Source organism: Phascolarctos cinereus, unplaced genomic scaffold, assembly GCF_003287225.1.
Source record: "Phascolarctos cinereus isolate Bilbo 61053 unplaced genomic scaffold, phaCin_HiC Scaffold_726;HRSCAF=1367, whole genome shotgun sequence".
Lineage (NCBI taxonomy): Eukaryota > Metazoa > Chordata > Mammalia > Diprotodontia > Phascolarctidae > Phascolarctos > Phascolarctos cinereus.
In genome coordinates this window covers 427363962-427390754 of record NW_027556098.1, presented here as the reverse complement: position 1 = coordinate 427390754, position 26793 = coordinate 427363962, and the positions used below count along the sequence as shown (strand labels likewise).

At 41.1% G+C, this 26793-nt stretch overlaps 1 protein-coding gene and 1 pseudogene across 1 annotated transcript in view; both read left to right on the top strand.

Annotated features, from left to right (window-relative positions):
* The first annotated feature begins 250 nt into the window (after positions 1-250).
* On the top strand, positions 251-1134 carry LOC144454419 (taste receptor type 2 member 7-like; annotated as a pseudogene).
* Positions 1135-9199: 8065 nt separating this feature from the next.
* Positions 9200-26793, top strand: part of LOC144454418 (uncharacterized) — a 62492-nt gene continuing 44898 nt past the window's right edge. Inside the window, 3 exon segments of the mRNA XM_078146288.1 lie at positions 9200-9217; positions 20185-20914; positions 22267-22276. Of these exon segments, the coding sequence (XP_078002414.1) occupies positions 9200-9217; positions 20185-20914; positions 22267-22276 (758 nt within the window).

Below are 26793 nucleotides of genomic sequence, written 5' to 3'. Positions count from 1 at the left end.
GTTCAAAGGACACATTCAGGATCAGTGCTAAAATTACTCCCTGGACTATTATCAAAGGAAGAGTAGCAGGTGTCCTGAAGACAGCTGAGACTCCATTTCATAATAACAGGTGGGTACTTTCTAGGCAAAGAGGGAGACTGTGGTTGTGAAGTCAAAGAAAATTATCATTTCAGAGCTAGACATATCACATTGGCTGGGAAAACATTTCAGTTACAGTGTTTTAAAAGGTGTTTTTTTTTTTCCTGCAGACATGCTAGGGGCCATTGGGATCATCTTTGTGATGGTGGCAGCTGGAGAGTTTCTAGTGGGTGGGTTTGCCAAAGGCTTTGTTTGACTGGTCAATTTCATGGACTAGGTCAAGACTGGAAGACTGTCTTCAATGGACTCAGCCCTCACTGCCTTGGCCATCTCAAGGATCATTTCACTGGGGTCATTCATACCTATAATCATTGAAGTTAATTTCTTTCTCAATTTCTACGCCTCTGGTAAGATGAGATATTTAGAGCCTATCTGGAACTCGAGCAATTTAAGTGCCTGGTTTGGCACCTGCCTCAGCATCTTCTACTTCCTGAAGATTGCCAACTTTTCCCACCCTGCCTTCCTCTGACTGAAGTGGAAGACAAAACAGTCTTCAGGATGATTTGCATCTGCTTCCTCATTGCCTTATTTGTCGGTTTTCTATAGAAAAAGAAAATGACTGAGATATATAAAATCTATGCTGTGCCTGGAAATAAATCAAATGGGACTCACTAAACATGAAGAATGAAATGCTGCCATTTTTTCCAATCTGATTCTCTACTACATGGCGGGGGATGGGGGTTATCCTCATTTTCTACCTTAATCTCCTGCTTTTTGTTACTCTTCTCCCTGTGAAGGCATGCCCAGCAGATGCAGGGGAAGGTCATAACCTCCACAGACTCCAGCACAGAGGTCCACAAGAAGACCATGAAATCTATGGTCTTGTTCCTTTTCCTCTTTTTGCTATACCATGTGGGCATCATCATGGGATCCTCGATCTACATTCTTTTTGAAAGTCTTCTACTTGTCATGTTTTCAATGATAATAAGTGTCCTCTACCACACGGCCCATTCTATCATCTTACAATGGAAGGGAAAGGGGGTCAGCATCACTTGAACCTTTCTCTCATACGATTTGGTTCAAAGAGGGAATAACATACACACTCAGTTGGGAATAGAAATCTATCTTACCCTATAGTAAAGTGGAGGGGTTAAAAGGAGAAGGAAAGGTTAGGCTGATAGAAGGGAGGTCAGATTGGGGGAGGTGGTGGTCATATGCAAAACACTGGGGAGAAAAGACAGGACAGGGGGAGAAGAAAGGGGAGAGGAGAAAGGGGGGAGGAGAAAGGGGGAGGAGAAAGGGGGGAGGAGAAAGGGGGGAGGAGAAAGGGGGGAGGAGAAAGGGGGGAGGAGAAAGGGGGGAGGAGAAAGGGGGGAGACTCAGACAGTGCCTCAGTCTTAGCACAGGCCTTCATCACCTCATACATAGATCATTGCAATGGTCCAATGCTTCTCCTGATTTCAGATCTTCTTCTGTACCATTTGATTCGGTGATGAAGAGAGAATGAAGGAAATATGTAAGCTTCCCTGTGACTCTTCTAGGGGAATGGCAACTATTGTAAAAGGAATGAAGTCAGACACACAGCAATACCGACAATAGGGAAAGGGAATGGCCTTGAGTTCTCTCAGACATAGCCTTGAACTCAGGGGGAAAGTAGGGAAGGCCTACAGAGCTGGGAGGGAAGGCTGACCACTACACAAGGTGAACACAGAACTCAGAAGGAATTGTTGTAGGGGAAGGGTAATGAGGAGTGATCAGAGAATAGAGTGGGCTCCACAATCCAAACCATGAGAACTTCCCCTAAGAGTTCAAGGAAGGTGAAGGAGGATGAGGGGAAATATCAGAGAAAGAGCTGGGCTCAGTCAACAGTCAGAAATCAGAAGCTGGGCCTGTCAGTCCACCAATCAGCTTCTCTCGAGCACCTTTGGTGCTTCAGCTAATGTGCCACAGTTTGGGGATCCAGCATAAATATGTCTAAGTAGAAACAAGCCCGTCCTAAATAACAGTTCATTTAGGGGGAGAGGACGAGGAAAGGATTCATGCAGAAGGTGCAGATTGATTCCTTTGTGAAGGCACATCAGGCCGTCCTTCGCCCCAACTCTCACCAAAACTTGCAGCACTGAATGGGTGTTGTCTCAGGCAAACTGATCCCTGGGAAAGACTTAAGCTTAAAAAGGCAAAGGTCTCCAACTGCATTCAGGGCTATCATCAGTCATCCTGACCTATGTCTTCCCATTGGATGCTGATGACTCTGGAGGAGAGAGTGAGGCTGGTAACTTTGCAAAGTCCTGCCTTATTTAAATTCGATAGACTTGCCAGTTAAGACATTTCCTTCCTGATGTCATTGGTCCACTTCGAGAATGAAGGATGAATAACAACAACAAATGACAGTGGGGTTCCAGAGACCCAAGGGAAAGAGCTTGCCCTCAAGGAGCTTACATTCTAGGGGAGAGACAGCAAGAATACAGCTATGTACAAAGAAACCTTCCTAAAGAATAGGTCATTTGTGGGGAGGGGATGAGGAAAGGCTTCATGTAGGAGGTGCAGGCTGAGCAGAATTCTGAAGGAAATTAGAGATTACTAGAGGCAGAGGTGAGCATAGCCTTTGCAGAGCTTTGGAGACAGGGGATGGAGTGCTGTGTGCGAGGACCAGCAGGAAGGCCTGTTGGGCAGGACTATGGATTTCATGGAAGATCGGAATGAATATTCAGCCTGGAAAAGTAGGTTGGAACTAAGCAGAGAGGGTTTAAATGCTGAAAAGAGGAAAGTGTATGTATTCTAGAGGCAAAAGGGAGTCCCTGGATTTTACTGAGCAGGACAATGAGCTGGTCAGATTGGGGCTGGGGGGTCAGGTCAGACTCTATCATCAGTAACAGAAGACACCTGTGTGTCCCAGAGAGCTCTGGTTTAGGAGTCAAAAGATGAGCCTTCAACCGTTAGACAACTACTTAGTAGCTGTACATTTGGACACTGGGACAATGGGTTGACCTCTCTGGGCTCATATCTCCTCATCTGCTCATTGAAGATAATGTCCCACAAAAGCTAGAGGCAGTGAGGTAGTGAAGGGGAGAGATCACTGGGCCTTGACTCAGGAAGACTCAAATTCAAATTCAGCCTTAGGCACTTCATAGTTGGGTGACCCTGAGTGAGTCCCTTCTCCTCTGCTTGACTCAGTTTCCTCAGTGGTACAATTAGAACCCACCTCACAGGGTTGTTGTGAGGGTCAAATGATGTGACATTTGTAAAGGGCTTAGCACAGTGCCTGGCATAATGGGCTCTAGACAAAGGTTTCCTATCGTTATTTTATTTATTCTTTTATCTGTTTATTATCAGTAAGTCTGATCCTCTGAAGATTCCAAAATCTCCAGATTCTAGGGGTATAGCATGATTGATTAAACCCAAAGTTTTGTCTAAGCATGAATAATCAATGAACATGTATTAAATGCCTCCTGTGTGCCATGCACTGTGCTGAGTGCTAGAGATACCAAAAGAAGCCGAAAATAGTCCCTATCCTCAAGAAGCTCCCAATCTAATGGAGAGACAATGTGCAAAGAAAGATATAGCAAGCAGGATACAAACAGAATGAACTGGAAATCCCAGGGAGCATCTCAGAGCCTGCCATCTAAGGGCAGCCCCTCCTGGTCCCCTCAGCCCTTGTCAGTGTTGGGGTCCATCTCTCCTCCAATTCCCTCTTCCCTTATCTGTGAGCCCTGGGGTGGATGGGAAGCTCCCAGAGGACAGGGACTGTGGGCCATTGGCCTCTGACTCCCCATCACCCAGAGCTGGGCCTGGTACTTAGCAGAGGTTTAATGGATGAGGGCAATGTGGAGTCTTGCTGGGAAACTGAGGCCCCCAGAAGAATCCAGGGCCTCTTTTCCTCTGAAGTCAGGGGTGACCCTCAGCTACAACCTCCTAGGACCTTCTCTGGGGGCGTGGGCTCCAGGACATTGGTCCTTATCAGGACAGGAGATGGGACCCCTGGAGGGCTAGTGGGGGTGTCAAGTGAGGAGGACCTGGGAAGAGGAGAGAGTGGAACAGACCCAACCACAGCAGGGCCAGAACCCTCAGGGGCCTGGGGCTCAATAGAAAAGTCCCAGGTTCAGATCAATGGGACAGAACAGAGCTCTAACATGAAAGGACTCACCAGGGCTGAGGGCAGCCTGAGGATTCTCCATCAGACATTGCAGGCCATGTGCCTCTTGCTTCCTCATCTGGGCTCCTCCTCTCAGGGTTGTGAAGCTCTGGGCCTCAGGCTCTGAAGCTTCTGCCTTCATCTGAGGCCTCAGCTCTGCTCAGACCTATCCTGAGCCTGCTGGTCTCAGCTCCAGCTGTTGGGCTTTCTCCTAATTCAGGGCAAGTTTGCACCCTTTGAGGAAAGAACTCTGGGGTAAAGGGCACACACCCTTGGAAAGTTTGTATTTCTTTGTCTATGAGAGATAGATTACTGGGTCACAATTTAGCAGGGATTTTTGTTGTTGTTGTTGTTGTTGTTGTTGTTTGCGTGTGACTAATTGGTGGAGAGAATGCTGGTGTGTGCCTGCATGAGGTCCAGAATTGGTAGAAGAGTCTTTGTAGATGAGAGAAATTCTTCATTGTTTCTTGGACAGAGTCACTCATGCTGGGAGACTCCCTTAGCCACTGGCTCCAGGAAGGAGAAAGAGAGAAGATCCCTTACAGACACTTAAGGGAAACTGACTCCTCTGGATGTCCCTGATTTCCATTGGCTTCCCTGTAGACTTGTGGCAATTTCCTCTGGATGTTATGGAAGGCCTGGCTCTTGGTTGAACTCAGATAGCTTGCTCCCAATTGGGAGCCATTTTCTCTATACTCCAATCTGCACAACTTCTCTGATTTGGGTTGGGTCCTGCTTGAGGACCCAGTATTGACTATTGGTGACAACCTTTTGTGCAGCCATGATTTAGTGAGCAAGGGTCAAATGGTTGAGCATAATCTATGGAGAGTCCCTTCCCCCTAAAGAGACAGTGGCCAGGAATGAGGGCTTTGGGGTTAGAACCAATCATGCTCCCAGACAGCAATATTTAGGGAAGCTAAATGATTCTAGTCCAATAGATAGTGTAGAACAGAGCAGCCAGCTAGCCTGGAGCCCTTCTCCTGCTCCCTTCAAGGCAGATTTCACATTCTCTTTTGGAGTGGGAAGGCTGGCAGAGATAGCTCCTTTTCTTTGCAGGTGATGCAGTTAGACAATTCATGTACAGTTGTGTATCTTACATGAGCAGCCCTTACACACCTTACACCTCATTTGGGGAGGGGGCAGGGAAGGAACTCTCCCTACAAGGACCCCTACTCTCCCCAGGCTCTCTTTGCTTTCCCTATAATCCAGGAAGGTGGGAAGGCTAGATTTTGCCTCTATGAAAGGAAACCATCCTGAGTACGAGAGGTGTCCAAAGCAGGTAGAGGCTGCTTGGTTATGAGGGAACAAAGGCTACCTCGAAATGCCTCCAGGGAGGCTAGCATCTGAGAAGTGAATGAGCCCTCTTAGGGGATGCTGCACAGGGTCAGCATTAGCCGGGGGGTGGAGGGGGTGGGATTCATTTCCCTTCTGACTCTGGCACTGTCTTCAGTGTAGGACTCTGGGGATGGAATTCTGTCTCTTTGGGTGTGTATGTGTGTCCATTACATGGGTGTATATGCATATTAAGTCTTTTCTCTGACTAGAATCACACAGCTACATTTCTGAGGTTGGATTTCAACCTGTGTCTAGGGCACTACCCAGTGGTCCACCTCTCAAACAGCCCCAAGAAAGCCCCACAGTGCACCTATACTACTGGACCCTCTAGCCCAGAGGGGCCACATGTGGCCCCAACACTCCCCAGTGCTCACTGAGCCAGACTGAGTGTAGTCATGAAGATTTTACAGAAGAAATAGAATACAATAAAACTTAGATAATATTAATGGGTGGTTTTCTAAGTCAACGTGCAGCCAGCAGGAATCCTCATGTCCCATTTGGTGGCCTCCCTTTCTATCTGAGGTTGACACCACTGCTCCAGGGCACCTTGGACACCTGGTTTCTGGGCAGAGGCACTCAGCCCTCCCTCCTGGGGCTCTGCTTAGAAAGCAACAACAGCTGTGCCTGGGCACACCTCCAAAAGGGTGATCCTGCCTCCTGCTTTTTAAAGATCATGGCAGGTAAGGCTTGGTCACATTAACATGCCCTTATAAAGGCCTGTTATTGTGCTAGACAGAAAGGCAGTCCCTGCCCTCAAGGAGCTTCCATTTTAATGTCATCCCTTCTCTTTCTTGGCAGAAGTTCACCTCTACCATCTCCCATTTTCCTTGATGTTCAATGTCTCTTTGGCTCCTTGTTCCTTTGCTGCTGCTTCTTTCCTCACCCTTCAGAAGTCCTCAGGGGATCCACCCTTCTCCTGTCGTATTTTTTATGAGGCAACAGAGGTTAATAGGGTCACAGTGAGTATCTGAGGCTGGATTTGAACTCAGGTCCCTCTGACTTTGTTTGAAGCCACAGTGCCCAGGTCTCCAGGGAAGATTCTGTAGTTGGTTGAGTGACATTTGGGGGGCAAACTACCATCCAAATTAAACTCCTGGACAGGGAACAGACCTAACATGCAGGTGCACCCACATGGCACAGACACACACATGCTGAAAGGCAAAGGATGTCCTCCCCAAAGAGCTGAACTGCAGAGAATCCTACAATCAGGGCCAGGAGGAATCTCTCCCGGTATTCAGACCCATTGGAACACTCTCGACAAGGGGTTATTTGCTTCTCAGGTGCTCCCCTCCAGGGAGGCAGAAGCCAGCCCCACCCTGAGGCAGCATCTGACCGCTTTGGACAGCTCTCATGCTGAGAAAGGTTTCTCTCCATAGAGGCAAAATCTGCACTACCCACCTTCTCTTGTTCCCATAAACCTCCCGCTTTCTGGGCACATCAAAGAGATTGTGGGGTGGGGAGGGATCCCAGCAGGGAGAGTTCCATCTCCTCCCCCTCCCCAATTTAGGTATAAGGTGTGTAAGGGCTGCTCATGTAAGATACAGAACTCTAACTGCATCTCCCAGGAGGAAAAGGAGCTATCTCTGCCAGTCCTCCCACTCCAAAGGAGAATGTGAAACCTGCCTTGAGGGGAGCAGGAGAAGGGCCCAGGCTGGCTAGCCACTCTGACTTTGTTCTCCTCTCCATATTCATCTACAATTACACATTTTGTCTCCTCAAATATTGCTGGTCTGGGAGCATGATTGCTTCTGACCCCAAAGCCCTCATTCCTGGCCACTCTTTCATTTGGGGGAAGGACTGTCCATAGATTAAACTCAACCATTTGAACCTGACCCTTTAAATCATGGCTGCACAAAAGGTCATTATCAATAGTCAATTTTGAAGAAATCTATTTGATCAAACAGGATCTAATCAAAATCAGAGAAGCTGTGTGGGTTAGAGTATAGAGAAAATGTCTCCCAATTGGGAGCAAGCTATCTGAGCTCAACTAAGAGCCAAGTCTTCCATATTATCTGGGGGAAAATTCCCAGAAATCTTTAGGGAAGCCAATGGAAATCAGGGATATCCTGAGGAGCCAGCTTCCCCTACATGTCTGCAAGCAATCTTCTCTCTTTCTCCTTCCTGGAGTCAGTGGCTAAGAAAGTTTCCCATTATGGGTGACCCTCTCCAAGAAACAATGAAGAATTTCTCTCATCTACGAAGATTCTTTTACCAATTCTGCCCCTCATGCAGGCACACATCACCATTCTCTTCACCAGTTAATAGTCACATGCAAAAAAAAAAAACCTTGCTCCAGGCTGGGCTATAGATAAGAAATAGCTTAGACAAAGAAATGGCAACTTTCTAAGGGTGTGTGCCCTTCACCCCAGGGCTCTTTCATCAAAGGGTATAAGCCTGGCCTGAATTAGGGGAAAGCCCAACACCTGGAGCTGAGACCAGCAGGCTCAGGATGGGTCTGAGCAGAGCTGAGGCCTCAGATAAAGGCAGAAGCTTCAGAGCCTGAGGCCTAGAGCTTCACAACCCTGAGAGGAGGAGCCCAGATGAGGAAGCAAGAGGCACATGGCCTGCAATGTCTGATGGAGAATCCTCAGGCTGCCCTCAGCCCTGGTGAGTCCTTCCAGGTAGGAGCTCTGTTCTGTCCCATTGATCTGAACCTGGGGCTTCTCTATTGAGCCCAAGGCCCCTGAGGGGTCTGTCCCTGCTGTAGCTGAGACTGTCCCTCCCCCTCCTCTTTGGTCCTTCTCACTTAATACCCCTTCCCCCCAACCTACATCCCTGAGAGGTCTCCCACCTTATGTCCAGATGAAAAGCAATGACCTGGAACTTGAGGCCTCCAGAGAGGATCTTTGGAGAAGTCAGCTGAGGGTCACTGCTTGACTTCAGAGGAAAGGAGGTCCTAGCTTCTTCTGGGGACCTCAGTTCCCCAACAAAATTCTACAACATCACCCTCATCCATTAAGCCTCTGCTAGGTACCAGGCCCAGCTCTGGGTGATGGGGAGTCAGAGGCCAAAGCCCACACTTCCTGCCCTTTGGGAGCTTCCCATCTACCCTGAGATACACAGACAAGGGAAGAGGGAATTGGAGGAGAGACAGACCCCAACACTGACAAGGGTTGAGGGGACCAGGAGGGGCTGCCCTTATGGGACAGACCCTGAGCTGTTCCCTGGGATTTCCAATTCATTCTCTTTCTGCTTCCTTCATAGAAATTTCTTTCCACATTGTCTCCCCATTAGATTGTGAGCTTCTTGAGGGTAGGGACTAATTTCTGCCTCTTTTGGTATCTCTAGCACTCAGCACAGTGCATGGTACATAGTAGGCATGTTAATACATGTTCATTGATTATTTGTGTTCAGAGAAGACTTTGAGTTGTATCAAATGTGCTATAACACTATTGGGAGAATCTGGAAGCTTCAGAGGATCAGACTTAGTAATAATAAATAAACAAATGAACAAATAGATAATTGGATGGATAAGTGCATAAAATAATTGCAGCAAACATTTATTTGAGCCTATTATATGCCTGGTGGTGTGTAGGGTGTGTCAGGAAAGACTAGTACCTCTGGTATACAGGCTGCTGAGCCCTTTTCAGGGAGCTTTCCACCTTTGCTGTCTACCTCATCCACCTGTCACCTGTGGCCCCAAGAAGCCGAAGCATGCGCAGCACTGGGCAGGTGGGCTAAACCAGGTTGAGTGTAAGCAAGTGGTCTGAAAGCTGTCTGTGAGTTAGGGGGTGTCTACCCCAAGCATAGGAAGACCTCCTCAGGTACAATGGACAGATGAGAACAGCGTGTTCCAATGGCCACGAAGGCGGTAATGCAGGTGCTGTGGAGCACTTAGAGCTTGGTTAGACATCAAAGACGCCAAGGTCATCCACTGCATCTCATGCTATCACCACTCATCTTGGCTCTGCTCTGGCACTGGACTGTGAGGACTCTGGCAGAGAGAGTGAAGATGATGATTTTGTGCAACTGTGCCTCACTTCAATCCAAAGTATGCAGGAATCAAGAGACATCACCTAGACCATTTTCCAGTTTCTCTTTATTGTATTTTTAATTTATGGAACAAAACAAACATTTCTACAACATAGCACAATAAAAAAGACAATTACATGTGAAACTTTAAATCTATTAGGCACAAAATACTGTAAATATGCAAACTTATCATTCCATTTTCTTTTTCTCCCTTGCCCTCTTCTGCACTAGAGATGGCTACACAAATAGGTATACATGTGTAAAATTATTCTATATGTATTTCCGTTTGTCACTTCTTTCTCCGGAATGCGGATAGCGTCTCTCTTCATATGTATTTTATAGTTAATTTGGGTATCTATAATAGACAAAATAACATTCACTCAAAGTCATTTTAAAAACAATATTGCTATTACTATACACAATGTTTTCTCGGTTCTGCTCCTTTCATTCTCCATTATTTTGTATAAGTCTTTCTAGGTTTTCTAAAATCGCTGAACTCATAATTTCTTAAAGTGCAGTAGTATCCTGTCACAAGCATATAGGAAAACTTGTTCAGCCATTCTCCAATTGATGGGCATCCCTGCAATTTCCAGCTGTTTGCCACCACAAGGAGAGCTGCTATAAATGTATTAGAACACATAGATTCTTTTCTTTTCCCCATTCTCATTTTATGCTTAACTTTGCTGTCTCTCTCTTGTTTATTAGTAAATTGTTCACCTCTCCATAAGTCTGAGAAGTAATATGTTCCATGTTTTTCTAATTTTCTTGTAAAATCTCTCTTTAAATCTTTAATCATGTTTCCATTTTGACCTTATCTTGGTAAATGGTGTGAGATATGGGTCCATACCCAGTTTCTTCCATACTGCTGTCCAGTTTTCCCAACATTTTTTACTCAAAAAAAGAATTATCCAAATATTTTAAGCCTTTACACTTGTCGACTATGAGGTTATTATGTTTATTTGCTGCTGAAAATTGTATGTCTATTCCAATGTTCTACCTTTCTATTTCTTAGCCACTACCAGATAGTTCTTTTTTAATTTTAATTTTTAAAAATAAATTTATTTTGAATTACCAATAATCACTTCCATAAGCTTCTGAGCTTCAAATTTTTCTCCTTCTCCCTCTCCCTCCCTAAGATGGTACACAATCTGATATATACTATACAGATACATTCCTATTGAATGTATTTTCACATTACCCATGTTGTAAAGAAGAATTCTAACCAACAGAAAGAAACACAAGAAAGAAGAAACAAAACAAAACAGAAGAAAAAAGAGCAAGTAGTATGCTTTGATCTGCATTTAAACTCCATAGCTTTTCCTCTGAATGTGGATAGCATTTTCCATCTTGAAACTTTCGGAGATGTCTTAGATCCTTGCATTGCTGAGAAGAGCTAAGTCTCTCAAAATTAGTTATCATGCACTGTGGCTGTTATATGTACAATGATCTCCTGATTCTGGTCACTTCACTCAGCATCAGTCCATTCAAGCCTTTCCAGGTTACTCTGAATTCTGCCTGCCTAGCATTTCTTATAGCACAATAGTCTTCCATTACATTTATATCCCACAATTTGTTCAGCCATTCCCCAACTGATAGACATCCCCTCAATTTCCAATTCTTTGCCATCACAGAAAAAGCTGCTATAAATATTTTTGTACATGTCAGTGTTTTTCCCATTTGTATAATCTCTTTGGGATACAGCCCTAGAAGTGCTATTGCTGGGTCAAAGGGTATGCACATTTTTATAGCCCTTTGGGCATAGTTCAATTTGCTCTCCAAAATTGTTGTATCAGTTCACAACTCCACCAACAGTGCATGAATGTTCCAATTTTACCACATCTTCTCCGACATTGATCATTTTCCTGTTTTATCATGTTGGCCAAACCTGATAGGTGTGATGTGGTACCTCAGAGTTGTTTTGATTTGCATTTCTCTAATCAATAGTGATCGAGCATTTTTTAATACTATAGATGCTTTAATTTCTTCATCTGAGAACTGCTGTTCATATCCTTTGACCATTTATCAATTGGGGAATGGCTTGTATTCTTATAAATTTGTCTTAATTCTCTATATATTTTAGAAATGAGGCCTTATCAGAGAGACTGGTTGTAAAAATTCTTTCCCAATTTTCTACCTTCCTTCTAATCTTAGTTGCATTGGCTTTGTTTGTGCAAAAACTTTTCAATTTAATGTAATCAAAATTATCCATTTTGCTTTTCATAATGTTCTCTATCTCCTGTTTGGTCATGAATTCTTCTGTTCTCCATAGATCTGATAGGTAAACTATTCCTTGTTCTCCCAGTTTGCTTATAGTATTTTATATCTAAATTGAACCCATTTTGACTTTATTTTGGTATATGGTGTGAGATTTGGGTCTATGCCTAGTTTCTGCCATACTCTTTTCCAGTTTTCCCAGCAGTTTTTTTCAAAGAGTGAGTTCTTATCCCAGAAGCTGGGGTCTTTGGGTTTATCAAATAATAGATTACTATAGTCATTGACTACTGTGTCTTGCATATTTAACCTATTCCACTGATCCACCTCCTTTTTAGCCAGTACCAAGCAGTTTTGATGATTGCTGCTTTATAATACAATTTAAGATCTGGAATTGCTAGGCCACCTTCCCCTGCATTTCTTTTCATTAGTTCCTTTGATATTCTGGACCTTTTGTTTTCCAAATGAATCTTGTTATTATTTTTCTAACTCTATAAAATAATTTTTGGTAGTTTGATTGGTATGGCACTGAATAAGTAAATTAGCTTAGGTAGGATTGTCATTTTTATTTATTAGCTCGGCCTACCCATGAGCAACTGATGTTTTTCCAATTATTTAGATCTGATTTTATTTGTGTGAAAAGTGTTTTGTAATTGTGTTCATAGAGTTCCTGGGTTTGTTTTGGAGGTAGACTCCTAAATATTTTATAATGTCTACAGTAAGTTTAAATGGGATTTCTCTTTCTATCTCTTGCTGTTGGGCTTTGTTGGTAATATATAGAAATGCTGATGATTTATGTGGGTTTATTTTATAGCCTGCAACTTTGCTAAAGTTGTTTATTATTTCAAGTAGTTTTTTACTTGATTCTCTAGGATTCTCTAAGTATATCATCATGTCATCTGCAAAGAGTGATAGCTTTGTTTCTTCTTTGCCTATTCTAATGCCTTCAATTTCTTTTTCTTCTCTTATTGCTAAAGCTAATGTTTCCAGTACAATATTGAATAACAGTGGTGATAATGGACATCCTTGTTTCACCCCTGATCTTATTGGAAATGCTTCTAGCTGTCCCCATTACATATAATGCTTGCTGAAGGTTTTAGATAGATGCTATTTATTATTTTAAGGAAGACTCCATTTATACCTATGCTTTCTAGTGTTTTTAATAGGAATGGGTGTTGTATTTTATCAAAAGCTTTTTCTGCATCTATTGAGATGATCATGTGGTTTCTATTAGTTTTGTTGTTGATCAATTATGCTGAGTTTCTCTAATATTGAATGAGCCCTGTATTCCTGGTATAAATGCCACCTCATCATAGTGTATTATTCTTGTGATAAGTTGCTGTAATCTATTTGCTAATGTTTTTAAAATTTTTGCATCTATATTCATTAGAGAAATTGGTCTATAATTTTCTTTCTCTGTTTTGACTCTTCCTGGTTTAGGTATCAGCACCATATTTGTATCATAAAAAGAATTTGGTAAGACTCCTTCACCTATTTTCCCAAATAGTCTATATAGTATTGGAATTAATTGTTCTTTAAATGTTTGATAGAATTCGCATGTAAATCCATCTGGCCCTGGAGATTTTTTCCTAGGGAGTTCATCAATGGCTTGTTCAATTTCTTTTTCTGAGATGGGGTTATTTAAGTATTTTACTTCCTCTTCTGTTAATCTGGGCAATTTATATTTTTTAAATATGTATCCATTTCACTAAGATTGTCAAATTTGTTGGCATATAGTTGGGCAAAATAATTCCTAATTATTGTTTTAATTTCCTCTTCCTTGTGTGGTATTCACCCTTTTCATTCTTGATACTAGTAATTTGGTTTTTTCTTCTTTTTTTTTAATTAAATTAACCAAAGGTTTCTATTTTATTGTTTTTTTTCCCATAAAACCAGCTCTTAGTTTTATTTATTAGTTCAATAGTTTCCTTAATTTCAGTTTTCTTTTTTTCTCCTTTTGTTTTCAATATTTCTAATTTGGTGTTTAGTTGAGGATTTTTAATTTGTTCTTTTTCTAGTTTTTTTAGTTGTATGCCCAATTCATTGATCTCCTCTTTCTGTTTTATTTATATAAGCATTTAGAGATATAAAACTTTCCCTAAGAACTGCTTTTGCTGCATCCCATAAATTTTGGTGTGTTGTCTCATTATTGTCATTCTCTTGAATGAAATTATTGTTTCTATGATTTGTTGTTTGACCCAATCATTTTTTAGGATTAGATTATTTAGTTTCCAATTATTTTTTAGTCTATCTTTCCATGGCCCTTTATTACATATAATTTTTATTGCATCATGATCTGAAAAGGATGCATTTAATATTTCTGCCTTTCTGCATTGGATTGTGAGGTTTTTATGTCCTTGTACATAGTCATTTATTTTGTATGTGCCATGTACCGCCAAGAAAAAAGTATATTCCTTTCTATTCCCATTCAGTTTTCTCCATACCTAACTTTTCTAATATTCTATTCACCTCCTTAATTTCTTTCTTGCTTATTCTGTGATTAGATTTGTCTAGTGCAGAGAGGGGAGGTTGAGGTCCCCCTAGTATAGTTTTGCTGTCTATTTCTTCCTGTAACTCCCTGAACTTCTCCTCTAAGAATCTGGATGCTGTACCATTTGGTGCATATATGTTTAGTAATGATATTATTTGTCTATGGTGCCTTTTAGCAGGATGTAGTTTCCTTCCTTATCTCTTTTGATTAGATCTATTTTTGCTTTTGCTTTGTGTGAGATCAGGATTGCTACCTCTGCTTTTTTTTTTAACTTCAGCTGAACATATTATTCTGCTCAAGCCTTTTACCTTTACCCTGCTGTGTGTTGGTCTTTTTCAAATATGTTTCCTGTAAACAACATGTTGTAGGATTATGGTTTTTAATCTATTCTGCTCCTTTCCATTTTGGGAGATCATCCATTCACATTCACAGTTATGATTACTATCTGTGTCTTTTTCCATCCTTTCCCCCCCCTTTATGCTTTTCTTTCTCCTTTTTTTTCCCCCTTCACTAGTGTTTTGCTTTTGACCACCCTCCTCAGTCCCTCCCTTCTATTATCCCTTTCCTTTTCTTCCCTTTACTTTACTGCTTCTTCCTTCCTCCTCTCCTTTTCTTTCCCCTTTTCCCTCCTACTGACTATAGGGCTAGTTAAAATTATGTTATTCCCTTCTTGAGCCAAATCTGATGAGAGTGATGTTCAAACAATGCTCATCTCCCTCCCTTCATTCCCTCTGCTGTAATAGGTTTTTGTGCCTTTTCCTGTAAGGTAATTTACCCTTGTTTGCCTCCTTCCCTTTTCTCTCAGTAGATTTTCTTAGATCAGATTAATCCACTTAACACGGATCTGTTAAACCCACTTTATTAGATTTATTTTCATTTGGCAGCTAGGTGGAGCAGTGGAAACACTTGACACTTACTAGCTGTGTGACCCTGGGCAAGTCACTTAAACCCATTGCCTAGCCAAAAAACCCCAAAAAACCCCCACCGCTATCTAGTCCTCTATTGAAGTCTTCCTAATGGGCAGCTAGGTGGTGCAGTGGATAAAGCACAAGCCCTCAAGTCAGGAGGACCTGAGTTCAAATCCAGCTTCAGACCAAACACTTGACACTTACTAGCTGTGTGACCCTGGACAAGTAACTTAACCCCAATTGCTTTAAAAAAAAATTTATTTGTGTCATCATGTCAAAGTCAGCTTATTTCCACCCCCTTTATATATACCCCTTGAATATGGTGTAATAACAATACAGTTCTCAAGAGTTACACTTGTCATCTTCCCTTCTAGGGATGTAAACAGTTTGTCCTTATTAACAATATGTTGTTACTTTCTGTCCCATTTACCTTTTTTATGTCTCTCTTGAGTCTTGTATTTGAAGATCAAATTTTCTGTTGATCTCTGATCTTTTCATCAGGAAGGTACAGCAATTTGATACATCAGTTAAGAAGGCTTGTGGAAAACTCTATCAAAATCTGGTTGTCCACAGAATTTCATCAGTATTTTACGTCAATTTCAAGATGGCATGCTTGTCAGGGATCTGGATAATGTATAATGCTGTCACATTCTCCCAGTCGCCAAAGGAGTCAAACAAGTCTGTGTGCGTGCTCCCATGCTTTTTAGCATGATGTTTTCAGCAATGCTGTCACACATTTTCTATGAGGATGAACAGGCTATCAAGGTCAGCTGTTGCACTTACTGTAAATCACTCAATTTAAAAAGGCTACAAGCTGAGACTAAAGGGGAGGGAGAGTTGGTACACGATTTTTTTGTTTGCAGGTGATTGTGCACTCAATGCAGACTCTGAAGCTGAGATGCAACAAAGTGTGGGTCAATTCTCTGCTGCTTGTGCTAATTTTGGCCTAGCAATTAACACCAAGATAATACAGGTTGCACCTAGGATAAAATGCAACCTCCTCACTTTGGCACTTAAAACTCTTTACATTCTGTCTTAAGCCTACATTTCCTGAATATTTTTTCATTAATTCCTTTCCCTCAGTATGTTCAAGGCAGACTGGATTCCACACTGCTCTTTAAATTTGCCATTCCATCTCCTTTCTTTTTTTTCCAGGCAATTGGGGTTAAGTGATTTGCCTAGTGTCGTAAAGCTAGTAAGTGTCAAGTATTTAGCTGAGGCCAGATTTGAACTGAGGTCGTCCTGACTTCAGGGCTGGTGCTCTATCCATTGTGCCACCTACCTACACCCATTCCATCTCCTTTCATAGCCTTTGTACATCTATCCCCTCTACCTAGAACAAACTCTTTTCTTAGCTGTGCCTCTTAGAATCTCTGGCTTCTTTCAAGGCCCAAGTCAATTGCCACTTGGTCTAGGAAGCCCTTTGAATTTCCTTTGTTGGTACCACTTTCCATTTTCTAAATTGTCCCATATTGATTAGTCTTTTTATTTGATTTCTCCCATGAGAATGTTAGCATCTTGAGGATAGGCATGCTTTTCATTGCTAATGTTGTATCCTACCTCTTAGCATAGTGCCTTTCATGTGGTAGGCATTTGATAAATATTTGTTGAATTGAATTAGTGTTTATATAATTGGGTCCTTCAAGACTCTCTTCTGAATGAAAATATCTGTGATATGGGAATATGACATTTCCATATTATCTTGAAAGTTTTGTCTTTTTGGTTCTTTACTTCTGAACCAAAAAATTTCTCCAATTTTTCCCCCCATTGACCTTTCTTCTAACTACTCTCATATTGAAGTAGTTGAATGTTAAAGTGTTTGGGTGCAATACAGCTCTTCAGTAGGTGTTGATAACTCATGCCTATGTGAAACTTGTCCTCACACTTCTGCCAATCAACAACTCATTTGTAACTTGCAGTGTTAGAAAGTCACCTTTGGGTGGGTGGAGCATACTGAGCAGTTGTGACTTGTCCATGGTTGCACAACTCCCGTATGCCAGAGGCTGGGCTTAGAAACAAGATTTACTGAGTCCAAGGCCAGTGTCTTCTTCTATAGAAAAGGCTGCTAGTAAATTTTGATTTAATTTGGAAATCATATGAACTTCCTCAGATAATTTTTTTTACCTCGTCTTTCACAGTAGTTGTTACATCACAAGATATAATTATTTTCACCTTCATCTGGTTTTGCAAATAATTATCAAGTATTTCAATATTGTAGAAACAAAAATCCTTCAAAACAATATTTCCTGATGCCTTTTGTCACAAGGTAAAACTAACTCTATCAGCCCCTTCAGTTTAACCCCTCAAGGAGAACCTATGAGGCATCCTTCCACATAATGGTACCCTTCTTATGTCTTCCTTTTTTTTTATGATAAGAATTTCAGAAATGATGATTCATTTCCTCTAGAAACATGTAGGTCATTGGATGAAGGTATCAAATTTAGAATACTAAGTATGTCATGTTCACAGATAACCTGAAAAAACTGTTATTATTAACACATTTGACTGTCATTTGAATAACAAAGTTAGCATTTACAAAGCATTAAAAAAAAGAACTTTGAAATTCATTGCAAGACATGAGAGACACTGGCACATGATTGCCTAGCATGGTGTGCACTCATCAGCGAAGGTGCTGTGCTCTATGAGTAAAGCAGAATTGAAGTAGCTCTGAAGAAATGTGAGATGCACAAACTTAGAGAATCCATCTCAAACATTCACATTGACTGTGTGTGTCTGACCTGTGGCAAAGTGTTCCAAGCTTGTATTGTTCTGATCATCCATGGTCAGACACTCTGTACCTTAGCTAATGTACTGATGTCATTTTGGTCCTCTTTGAGAATGAAGGACAACAACCATGATATGCCAGGCACAGTGCTAAGTACTGTACAAATATCATCTCATTGAGCCTCACAGCAACTTATTGAGGAAACAGAGCCAGGCAGAGGTGAAGTGACTTGCTCAAATTCACTCATGTAGGAAATATCTGAGGTCAGATTTGACCTCAAGTCTTCCTGACTCGAGGTCCAATGATCTTTCCCCTTCACTCACTCCCTGCCTCTAGATTCTGTGGAACATTATCTTCAACTAGCAGATGAGGAAATATTAACCCAGAGAAGTCAATGCATTGACCCAATGTCTAATTGTACAGGTACTAAGTGGCTGGTCTAACAGTGGAAACCACATCTTCTGAGTCCTAAACGAGGGTTCTCTGGATCACAATAGTGCCTTCTGTCACTAATGCTAGAGTCTGACTGTCATTTTCCTGCTCAGTAAAATCCAAGGACTCCCTTTTGCCTCTAGAATTTCATGTACACTTTTCTGTTTTGTAATTAAAGCCCTCTCTACCCAGTTCCAAACTACTCTTCCAGGCTTTAATATTCATCACAATCTTCCACAAAATTCAGAGTCCTTCTTAATAGGCCTTTCTGCTGGTCCACTAACTCAGGACTCCATACTGTGTGGGATACCACTTAAATTAAAGAACACACAGAGGTATCCAAGGAGAAACAGAAAGTTAATTTATTATTATTATTTCAACCCTGGAGATTTGGGTGTCCCTCCACTAGAATGTTCTAATGAAAGGAGACACAGTACAGGAGCACAGGACCTGATTAAATAGCCCTAATGGGCAAATTTCCCCCTCCCACCAACCACCCACTATTTGGCTCACAGTCTCAATGTACCATAGAAACTGAAAACAAGACAATGAACGCAATATACATATCTATATTTCTTAGTTTGCTGAAGTAATACCAAAGAAGCAATTAGTCAAGCGTGACCAAAATATAGCAATAGGTGCATCAAGAAAATACAGGGGGGGTTTCTTCAGGAGTTTCAGGCTTGTCAAACTTTAACTACTGAACAATGGCATAAGAGGGGGGTACTTGGGGTTGAATTCCCGTAAATCGGGTGATTTCTACTGAATCGAAACTTGGGCCTGTTAGGCTGCTATGCCTGTCTTGAGTCTGATACAATTTCTATTTATTCTTCTAAGAAGTTTTCACGGGACCCCTCTTCCCACTCAGCCTTATCCCAAACCTTAATTACACTGAGAAGTCTTCACTGGGACATCCCATTCAATCCTCTGTCTCCAAAGCTATGCACAGGCTGTGCTCACCTCTACCTCTAGTAATGTAAAATTTCTTTCAGAATTCTTCTCAACCTGATATCTTCTACAGGAAGCCTATCCTCATCCCCTCCCCACAAATGACCTGCTATTGAGGACAATTGCGTTTATATTTAGATGTATTCATGCTCTCTTCCCATAGAATGTAAGCTCCTTGAGGGCAAGCTCTTTTGCTTGGGTCTCTGGATTCCAAATCTCTAGCACAGCACCTGGAACATTGCAGGTGCTTAAGAGAAGCTGATTGTTTGACTGATAGGATCAACTTCTGATTTTAGATGTTCACTGAGCCCAGCTCTCCCTCTGATATTTCCTCTCATCTTCCTTCATCTTCCTTGAACTCTTGTAGGAAGTTTTGGGAAGTTCCCATGGATTGGATTATGGAGTCCCAAATCTATTCTCTCATCATTCTTCATTATTCTTTCCCTACAAAAATTTCTTCTGAGCTCTGTGTTCACTTTGTGTAGTGGTCAGCCGTCTTTCCTAGCTCTATAGTTTTTCCCTGCCTTTCCCCTGAGTTCAAGGCTATGTTTGAGAGAACTCAAAGCCATACCCTTTATGTTTATTGTCATTAGGATAGCTGCCTGACTTCATTTCCATTAGAATAGTGACTATTCCCCTAGAAGAGATCACAGGGAAGCTTACACATTACTTTCATCTCTTTCAGACTGAGGGTCTAGACCTGACTGAGGAAGCAACTCTACAAAGCATATTTCTGAGGAAGAAAGAAGCAAAAAGATTAATCTCTATGACTGTTTATGGGGAAGTAGAAACATGTGAGGACTAGTTGTGGAGGCCTCAGGAAAACAGGATTTGCATTTGCAGCATTTTATGTTCGCTTGATTTAATAAAATGCCACAAATGTACCCTGGAGAAAAACTTTCTACAGGAGAGGAAAGCTTTTGGTAAAAGCTCAAGTCATATTTTACATCAGAGAATTCATGTTAGAGAACAACCTTATAAACGTAATGAAATTGGGAAAGCATTTTGTCAGACTTCAAACCTTATTGTACATGGGAGTATTCATACTGCAGAGCAACCATATAAATGTGATGAATGTGGGAAAGCCTTCAGTCGGAGATTAAAACTTAATGAACATCAGAGGATTCATACTGGGGAGAAACCTTATAAATGCAGTAACTGTGGGAAAGCTTTTATTAACAGCTCAAAACTTATTTTACATCAGATTACTCACACTGGAGAGAAACCTTATAAATGTGAAGAATGTGGGAAAGCCTTCAGTCAGAAGTCAACATTTACTGTACAACAGAGGACTCATACTGGAGAGAAACCTTATAAATGTGATAAATGTGGAAAAAAATTCAATCAGTGTTCAAGTCTCATTGTGCATCAGATTATTCACACTGGAGAGAAACCATATAAATGTGATGAATGTGGAAAAGCCTTCAGTTGTAAGTCAACACTTACTGTACATCAGAGGACTCATACTGGAGAGAAACCTTATAAATGTGAAGAATGTGGGAAAGCCTTCAGTCAAAGGTGAAACCTTATTGCACATGTGAGGATTCATACTGCAGAGAAACCATATAAATGTGATGAATGTGGAAAAGCCTTCAGTTGTAAGTCAACACTTGCTGTACATCAGAGTATTCATACTGGAGACAAACCTTATAAATGTGAAGAATGTGGAAATGCCTTCAGTTGTAAATCAATTCTTCTTATACATAGGAGAATTCATACTGGGGATAGACCTTAAAAATGCACTAACTGTGGGAAAACCTTCATCCAAAACTCAAGACTTATTTTACATCAGAGAATTCATATGGGTGAGAAGCCTTGTAACTGTGATGAATGTGGGAAAGCCCTCAGTCACAGTTCAGACCTTCATGTACATTGGAATGTGCATACTGTTGAGAAGTCTTATAAATGTGTTGATTATGGAGAAGCATCAGAATTCAAAACTGATTGTACACCATACAATTCATACTCATGAAAATTCTGATAAATGTAGTGACCAAAGGAAGGCCTTCAGGAATACTCCAACATTTACCCTCTCTCAGAAGGTTAATACTGGAGAGAGGCCATGCAATTGTCAGGAATGTGGGAAAGGCTTCTGTAAGTATCCAATATGTCCAATGATATGTTGATCATTATAGAAATAGGACTAAATTGTCATACATACATTATGCATGTGAGAAGGATTTAGATCAAAATACAAGTCTTTTTCAACATCAGAAAATTCATACAGAGGGAAAAAAACTTAGCTACATATACAGATAAGCACATATAGTTTAAATTGATTTTCACTGAATGTGTTTCTTGTAAGCAACATAATAATGAACTCCATTTTTTATTTCATTTGGTAACTCATTTCAGATGTAATATAATATTTTAAACCATTCACACTTATTGTTTTCATGACTATATTTGATTTTCCTGTTACGTATAGCTAATTGTATATAGAATAGATATTTATCTGCACCTTGATATATTTTAAATTTAAAACTGGGTAGTGTTTACCATTGTCAATGTTTGCCTTATTCAAATGCTTGCATTGTCATTCTGTCCTATGACAGCGTATGTTTTTATGGAATTGTTCCTTTTTTGTTAAACTAGAGTTATGGTTATTATTTGCTACATTGATTTTTTAGACCTGAAAATCAGAATCCTTTGTTTCTGGAAACATTCTTATTTTAATGAGAAAATTCAAACCATTACTATCTATTGTAGGAAATAAAAATCCAATTTACTTTCTAAAATTTTCTTCTTGTTCCTCTTAATAATTACATCATTCTTCTACAGAATAGCTATATAACAGGGAAGAGAAAGAGACTGGTTAGTAGCCAGAACAATGGCATGCTGCCAGAAAGGCTAAGGCCTCTATTGGTGTGCACACAGTGTCAGAAGAAGTCCATATACACATTGGGCGGACTTTCTGTGCAGGGCTGAGAAGGAAGGGATGAGTTTGGATCTGCGGCATTCTGAGCAGTTAAGGATACGGATAATGGTGACTATCCATGATGATGGATAAAGAGGACAAGGTGTTCAAGGAAAGTACACATTAAGTGATAATGGAGGCAACACTGTTTTGAGTGATACTGTGGTCTAGTGTGTAACCATCCCCATGGGAGGCTAAGGCATAGCTGACATGTGTTGAACCTGTTGACTTGGATGTCAGGAAGCTAAAGCAATGGGAGGCCAGCCTGTGGGAGGGGCAGCACCATGTTTATTGCTGTCGCCTAGAGTGGGAGGAGGGATTGAGTTGGAGAAGAAGATGGTGATTTGGGCACTGGAATCCAAGGGAGAAGAGAGAATGGCTCTCACTTGTTTTTATTTCACAGAACATCATAATGCTTACTGTTTGTTATGTAAGTTGCTTTTAATGGTGCCCTTTGTCCCCACACGAAGCACCAGTTGTGTCTAGGAGACAGTTTTGTGAGAAATACTCCCAATGTTCTCTGTCACAGCTGGTGAGTCGATACATAAAGATGAAGAACCACTCAGTTGTTTAAGTGGCTAATAGAACACCAGTCTTCTGTAGGTGTAGTCCTATTCGCATGCTGCCAAATGAAACTTCAGGAAAGAAGGGAACTAGGTTGAAAGGATCTCCAATTTGGGTTACATAAACTCAGTTGGGCCCTCACTGCAGCAAGGCAGTCCTTTCATAGCTTCCCAATCCATTCACTATAGTATTTGTGCCAAACACTCTCATTTCTCCTCAAATATTCCATGATACCCTCCGGACGCCCCTATCATCTAAGAACTTTGCTTCATATGTCATCAAAGAAAAAAAGTCCATTTCTTGAGTCTCATCTTTTCCCCATCTTCCTGATTTCTGAATTCTCAGGTGTTTTCCCTGACCATCTCTTTCAGAAACTGCATCTCAAAAGAAGTGGCTCTTCTCCTTTCCAAAGCCAATAGTGAGAAATGATTCATTTAGACTCCTACTCTATTCCAATGAGTATTAATCAGCTTGATATTTTACATATATCATATAGGGATAATTAGATAACAGAGGTCTTATAGCAGGCCTCAAACTTTAATCCCATGTTCACCACTTGTTTACCAGTGAGGAAGCTCACTTGCACAACCACAAGAATGCTGACAAAGATATCTTCATCCTGCTTTGCTCAAGTTCCATGACCAAACCCAGCATGTGTGGGAGAGTTTCGTGTAATATGGAAAGTCCCCTAATTGGTTTCTGTACCTCTGGACCATCCTCTTCTCTCCAACAAGAGCAGGTGGACATCTTATGACCATTTAGTTGACACAGATGTATTAAGTATTAAGATATTCAAAGTGCTGTACAAATGTGTTCTCTTTTGATCCTCCCAAAAACCCTAGGAGATAGGTGGTATTATTATCGTAATTTTACAGATGAGCAAACTGAGACTGAGAGAGGTTAAATGACTTGCCAAGGGGCAGTCTTCTTTGTTGTTTCTTCTTCCAGGAAAGAACCATTAACTGGCACTGGAAGTTGATTAGCTCTGAGTATTGAATTCACATATAACGTCTGAATGAATGTTATGTGAATACCGTACCACTCAAGGGAAAATGCCAAGAGCTTCTCACAAGAAGTGTCCTCTCTGGGCAGCTAGGTGGCACAGTGGATAGAGCACTGGCCCTAAAGTCAGGAGGACCTGAGTTTAAATCTAGCCTCAGACCAAACACTTGAAACTTACTAACCATGTGACTGTGGGCAAGTCACTTAACCCCAATTGCCTAAAAATAAAATAAAAGAAATAAAAAAGAAGTGTCCTCTTCAAATTCTAAGTCATGCAGGTGTGTGTAGATACATCAAAAGTTAGGAGGAGAGCCTTTCAGAAATAATAGCAGGAGCTGCTTGACTCAGTTTTGACACTGTTCTATTTCCTTTCTGAAAAGGAAAATTTCCCACCTGGTAGATCATGTGCCTTGCAGTGAGACATTTTAAATAACACAGAATTCTGTTGCATAATTAGTTTTTCCAAAAGGTATTTGTGACTGTTACCTGAAATCAAATAGAGCTAAAGGAGTTTTGTCCTGTGTTATAACAGTTCATTCTGTACCTTTAGTCCAAGGCCTGAGGATATTATTATAACCATGACACTCCTCCTCCATTTAGAGCCAGTTTCTCTGACCATGGCAGGTGAACCTCAGAGGTTTTATGCTGAGTCTTGCTGTTACAACCACTTGGCAACAATCAGTCTCCTATGATGAAGGTGCAAGGATAAAGGAGACTGCTTACTGGTCTTTCCCTAATCTTCTGAATTGGTGGCCATGACTTGCCTCAATTTCCTAACTTAGGCTATTAGGGTGAATCGGTTCTTAGATTTGCCATCTCCTTGCTCTTTTGGTTTCACAGTTATATATTTATGTAAAAAGTTATGATTTAACATTTCATATTATTTCTACCTAATGAAACCTTTCACCTCCTGTGATGTGTGGATAAGATATATCTGCTAAGGAGAGAAGTGATAAAGATATAAACAGCTCTAATTCTTAATTAAGTAGCACAGTGTACCTTGGGAAAAGCAAGAAGATCAGACTATATCCTCTTGGGGACTAGGATATACGGCATTGGCTTCCAAATGTTTCCTGATAGGTAAAGCATTTATCTAATTGACTCACATAACCCATAACTATATTAATAGCCTTAGAATTTCTGCTGTTTTGCCCATGAAAACAATGACCAAAGACAATGTGAAAGGAGTGGTCCTAAATGAGCTATTTTAATTTAATGCTGGAGGTAACAGAGAACAGATTGAAAAAGGTAGAGCAAATTACTGAATATTTTTAAACTATATTTGAATATACAGAGAATCTTTTTCATATATAAGCAAAATATATAACTTTGGGGGATATTTTAGTAATTTTCTATAAATTCCCAAGTTGAATTAAGACTTTCACATGTAGAATTCCTGTCATAGTTGTAATTTTTTTTTAAATCATATTATTCCTAAGTGAGCTTTCTCTCTAACCAAGTGCCAGGAGGATTCATTTTCCCTTTCAGGTCATCAAGGGCAATTTTGCTTCCTCTAACTCATAAACTGCACTGCCCATATCTTGTACAGTTTTGTGTAAATGTAGAAAGAACAAATGGCATGTGAACACGTGTTTCATGTTCTTCCCATAGCTGTGATAATCACAAAGTTAACAGGATAAGTCTTTCATCATGTGAAACAATTACAGGAAGGCCAATGTGATAAGATTTTTTATCAGGCATCACTAAATTATATTCAGTCCTATCACCAATGTATCTGAGCAGTGTTGCCTAGAAATCAAGGGGCCGATCATGACTTAGAAATTGGCAAATGAACTTATTCGAACCAACCAACCAGTAGACAAATCCTCCCGTCAATCTGCCTCACTAACAAGGTGGAAAGGCCCCTCTCAGTGTGAGAAGACCAGGCTGGACAATCTGCAGACAGGGGTCTAGGTCAGGCCCTTTTGGACTCAAGAAAGTGTTTTTCAGAAGCAGACAACTTTGTAAAGTAGACTGCTAAATCCAAGAAAACTCAGAGCATTCCAAGCTTATCTTGGTCAGATCAACAATTGGGAACGCCGTAACTTGGCTCTAACATAGTGAAGTAGTTTTGGTCCTCTTAAAGCAAGAAGGACGACAACCAACCAACAGAGTCAAGGAGCTCTCCCATTGGGAGCGAGGCAACTCACTCAGCCCAAAGAGAGGGTCCTGGATCTCCTCCAAGCAGAAACTCCCCAGAGCCTCTAGAGTAACAAACTGGGGACAGAAACATGATAGAGACTGCCAGCTCTGCCTAGTCTTCCCAGCCATTTCATTCAGCTACCTGAGGTGGAGTTGGCCTCTTCCATCTTCTCTCTGTCCCAAAGCTGGAAGTGAGAAGTACCCTGAGCATCTGCAGGGCTGAAAGGAACTCAAAGAAAACTGGAGAAGACTCTAACCTTGAAGAGCTGGGTGACTCCAGGCACATCACTTTCCCTTTGTCTCCTTCAGTTTCCTGAACTGTAAAATGGAGGTAATAATAGCACTCTCCTCCCAGCATTGTTGCGAGGATCAAATGAGATCACATCTGTGAAGAGCTTAGCCCAGTGCCTGGTATACATACAGTAAGTGCTTAATACTTGCTTGTTCCCTTCCCCTCCCCCATCAGCCTTCTATCCAGAAATACTGGTAGAGTTGAGAGTACTTCACAGTTCCATCACTGGAACTATGGTGGGGGTGGGACAGACAGAGCAAAGTGCATGCATGTACCAGCCAGGGGGTTCGCAGGGGTCTTCAAAGGACATTAGCAGAGAGAAGGGAGTGATGAGAAACATGACTGAAATTTTCATGAAATATTGTGTGGTACCTCAGCGATGTTTTCATTTGCAGGGAAAATATTTTTTAATGTATTAAAGTCATAGTAGTGCAAAGGAAAACAACTGTATTGAAATGGTTTTCAAAACATTTCAAAAAACCAAATTCATAGACAACAGATTAAGAATCCTGGCACTCAATATTGCTGGGATGCCTAGTACAAACAGAAGGAAGAGGGTAGGACACCTACGAGAGTAGTCAGAAGAGCTGACTATTTTTGTTTTTTCTTTTGTTTTATTTTTTTTTGTCTCTTGATGGCAGGAG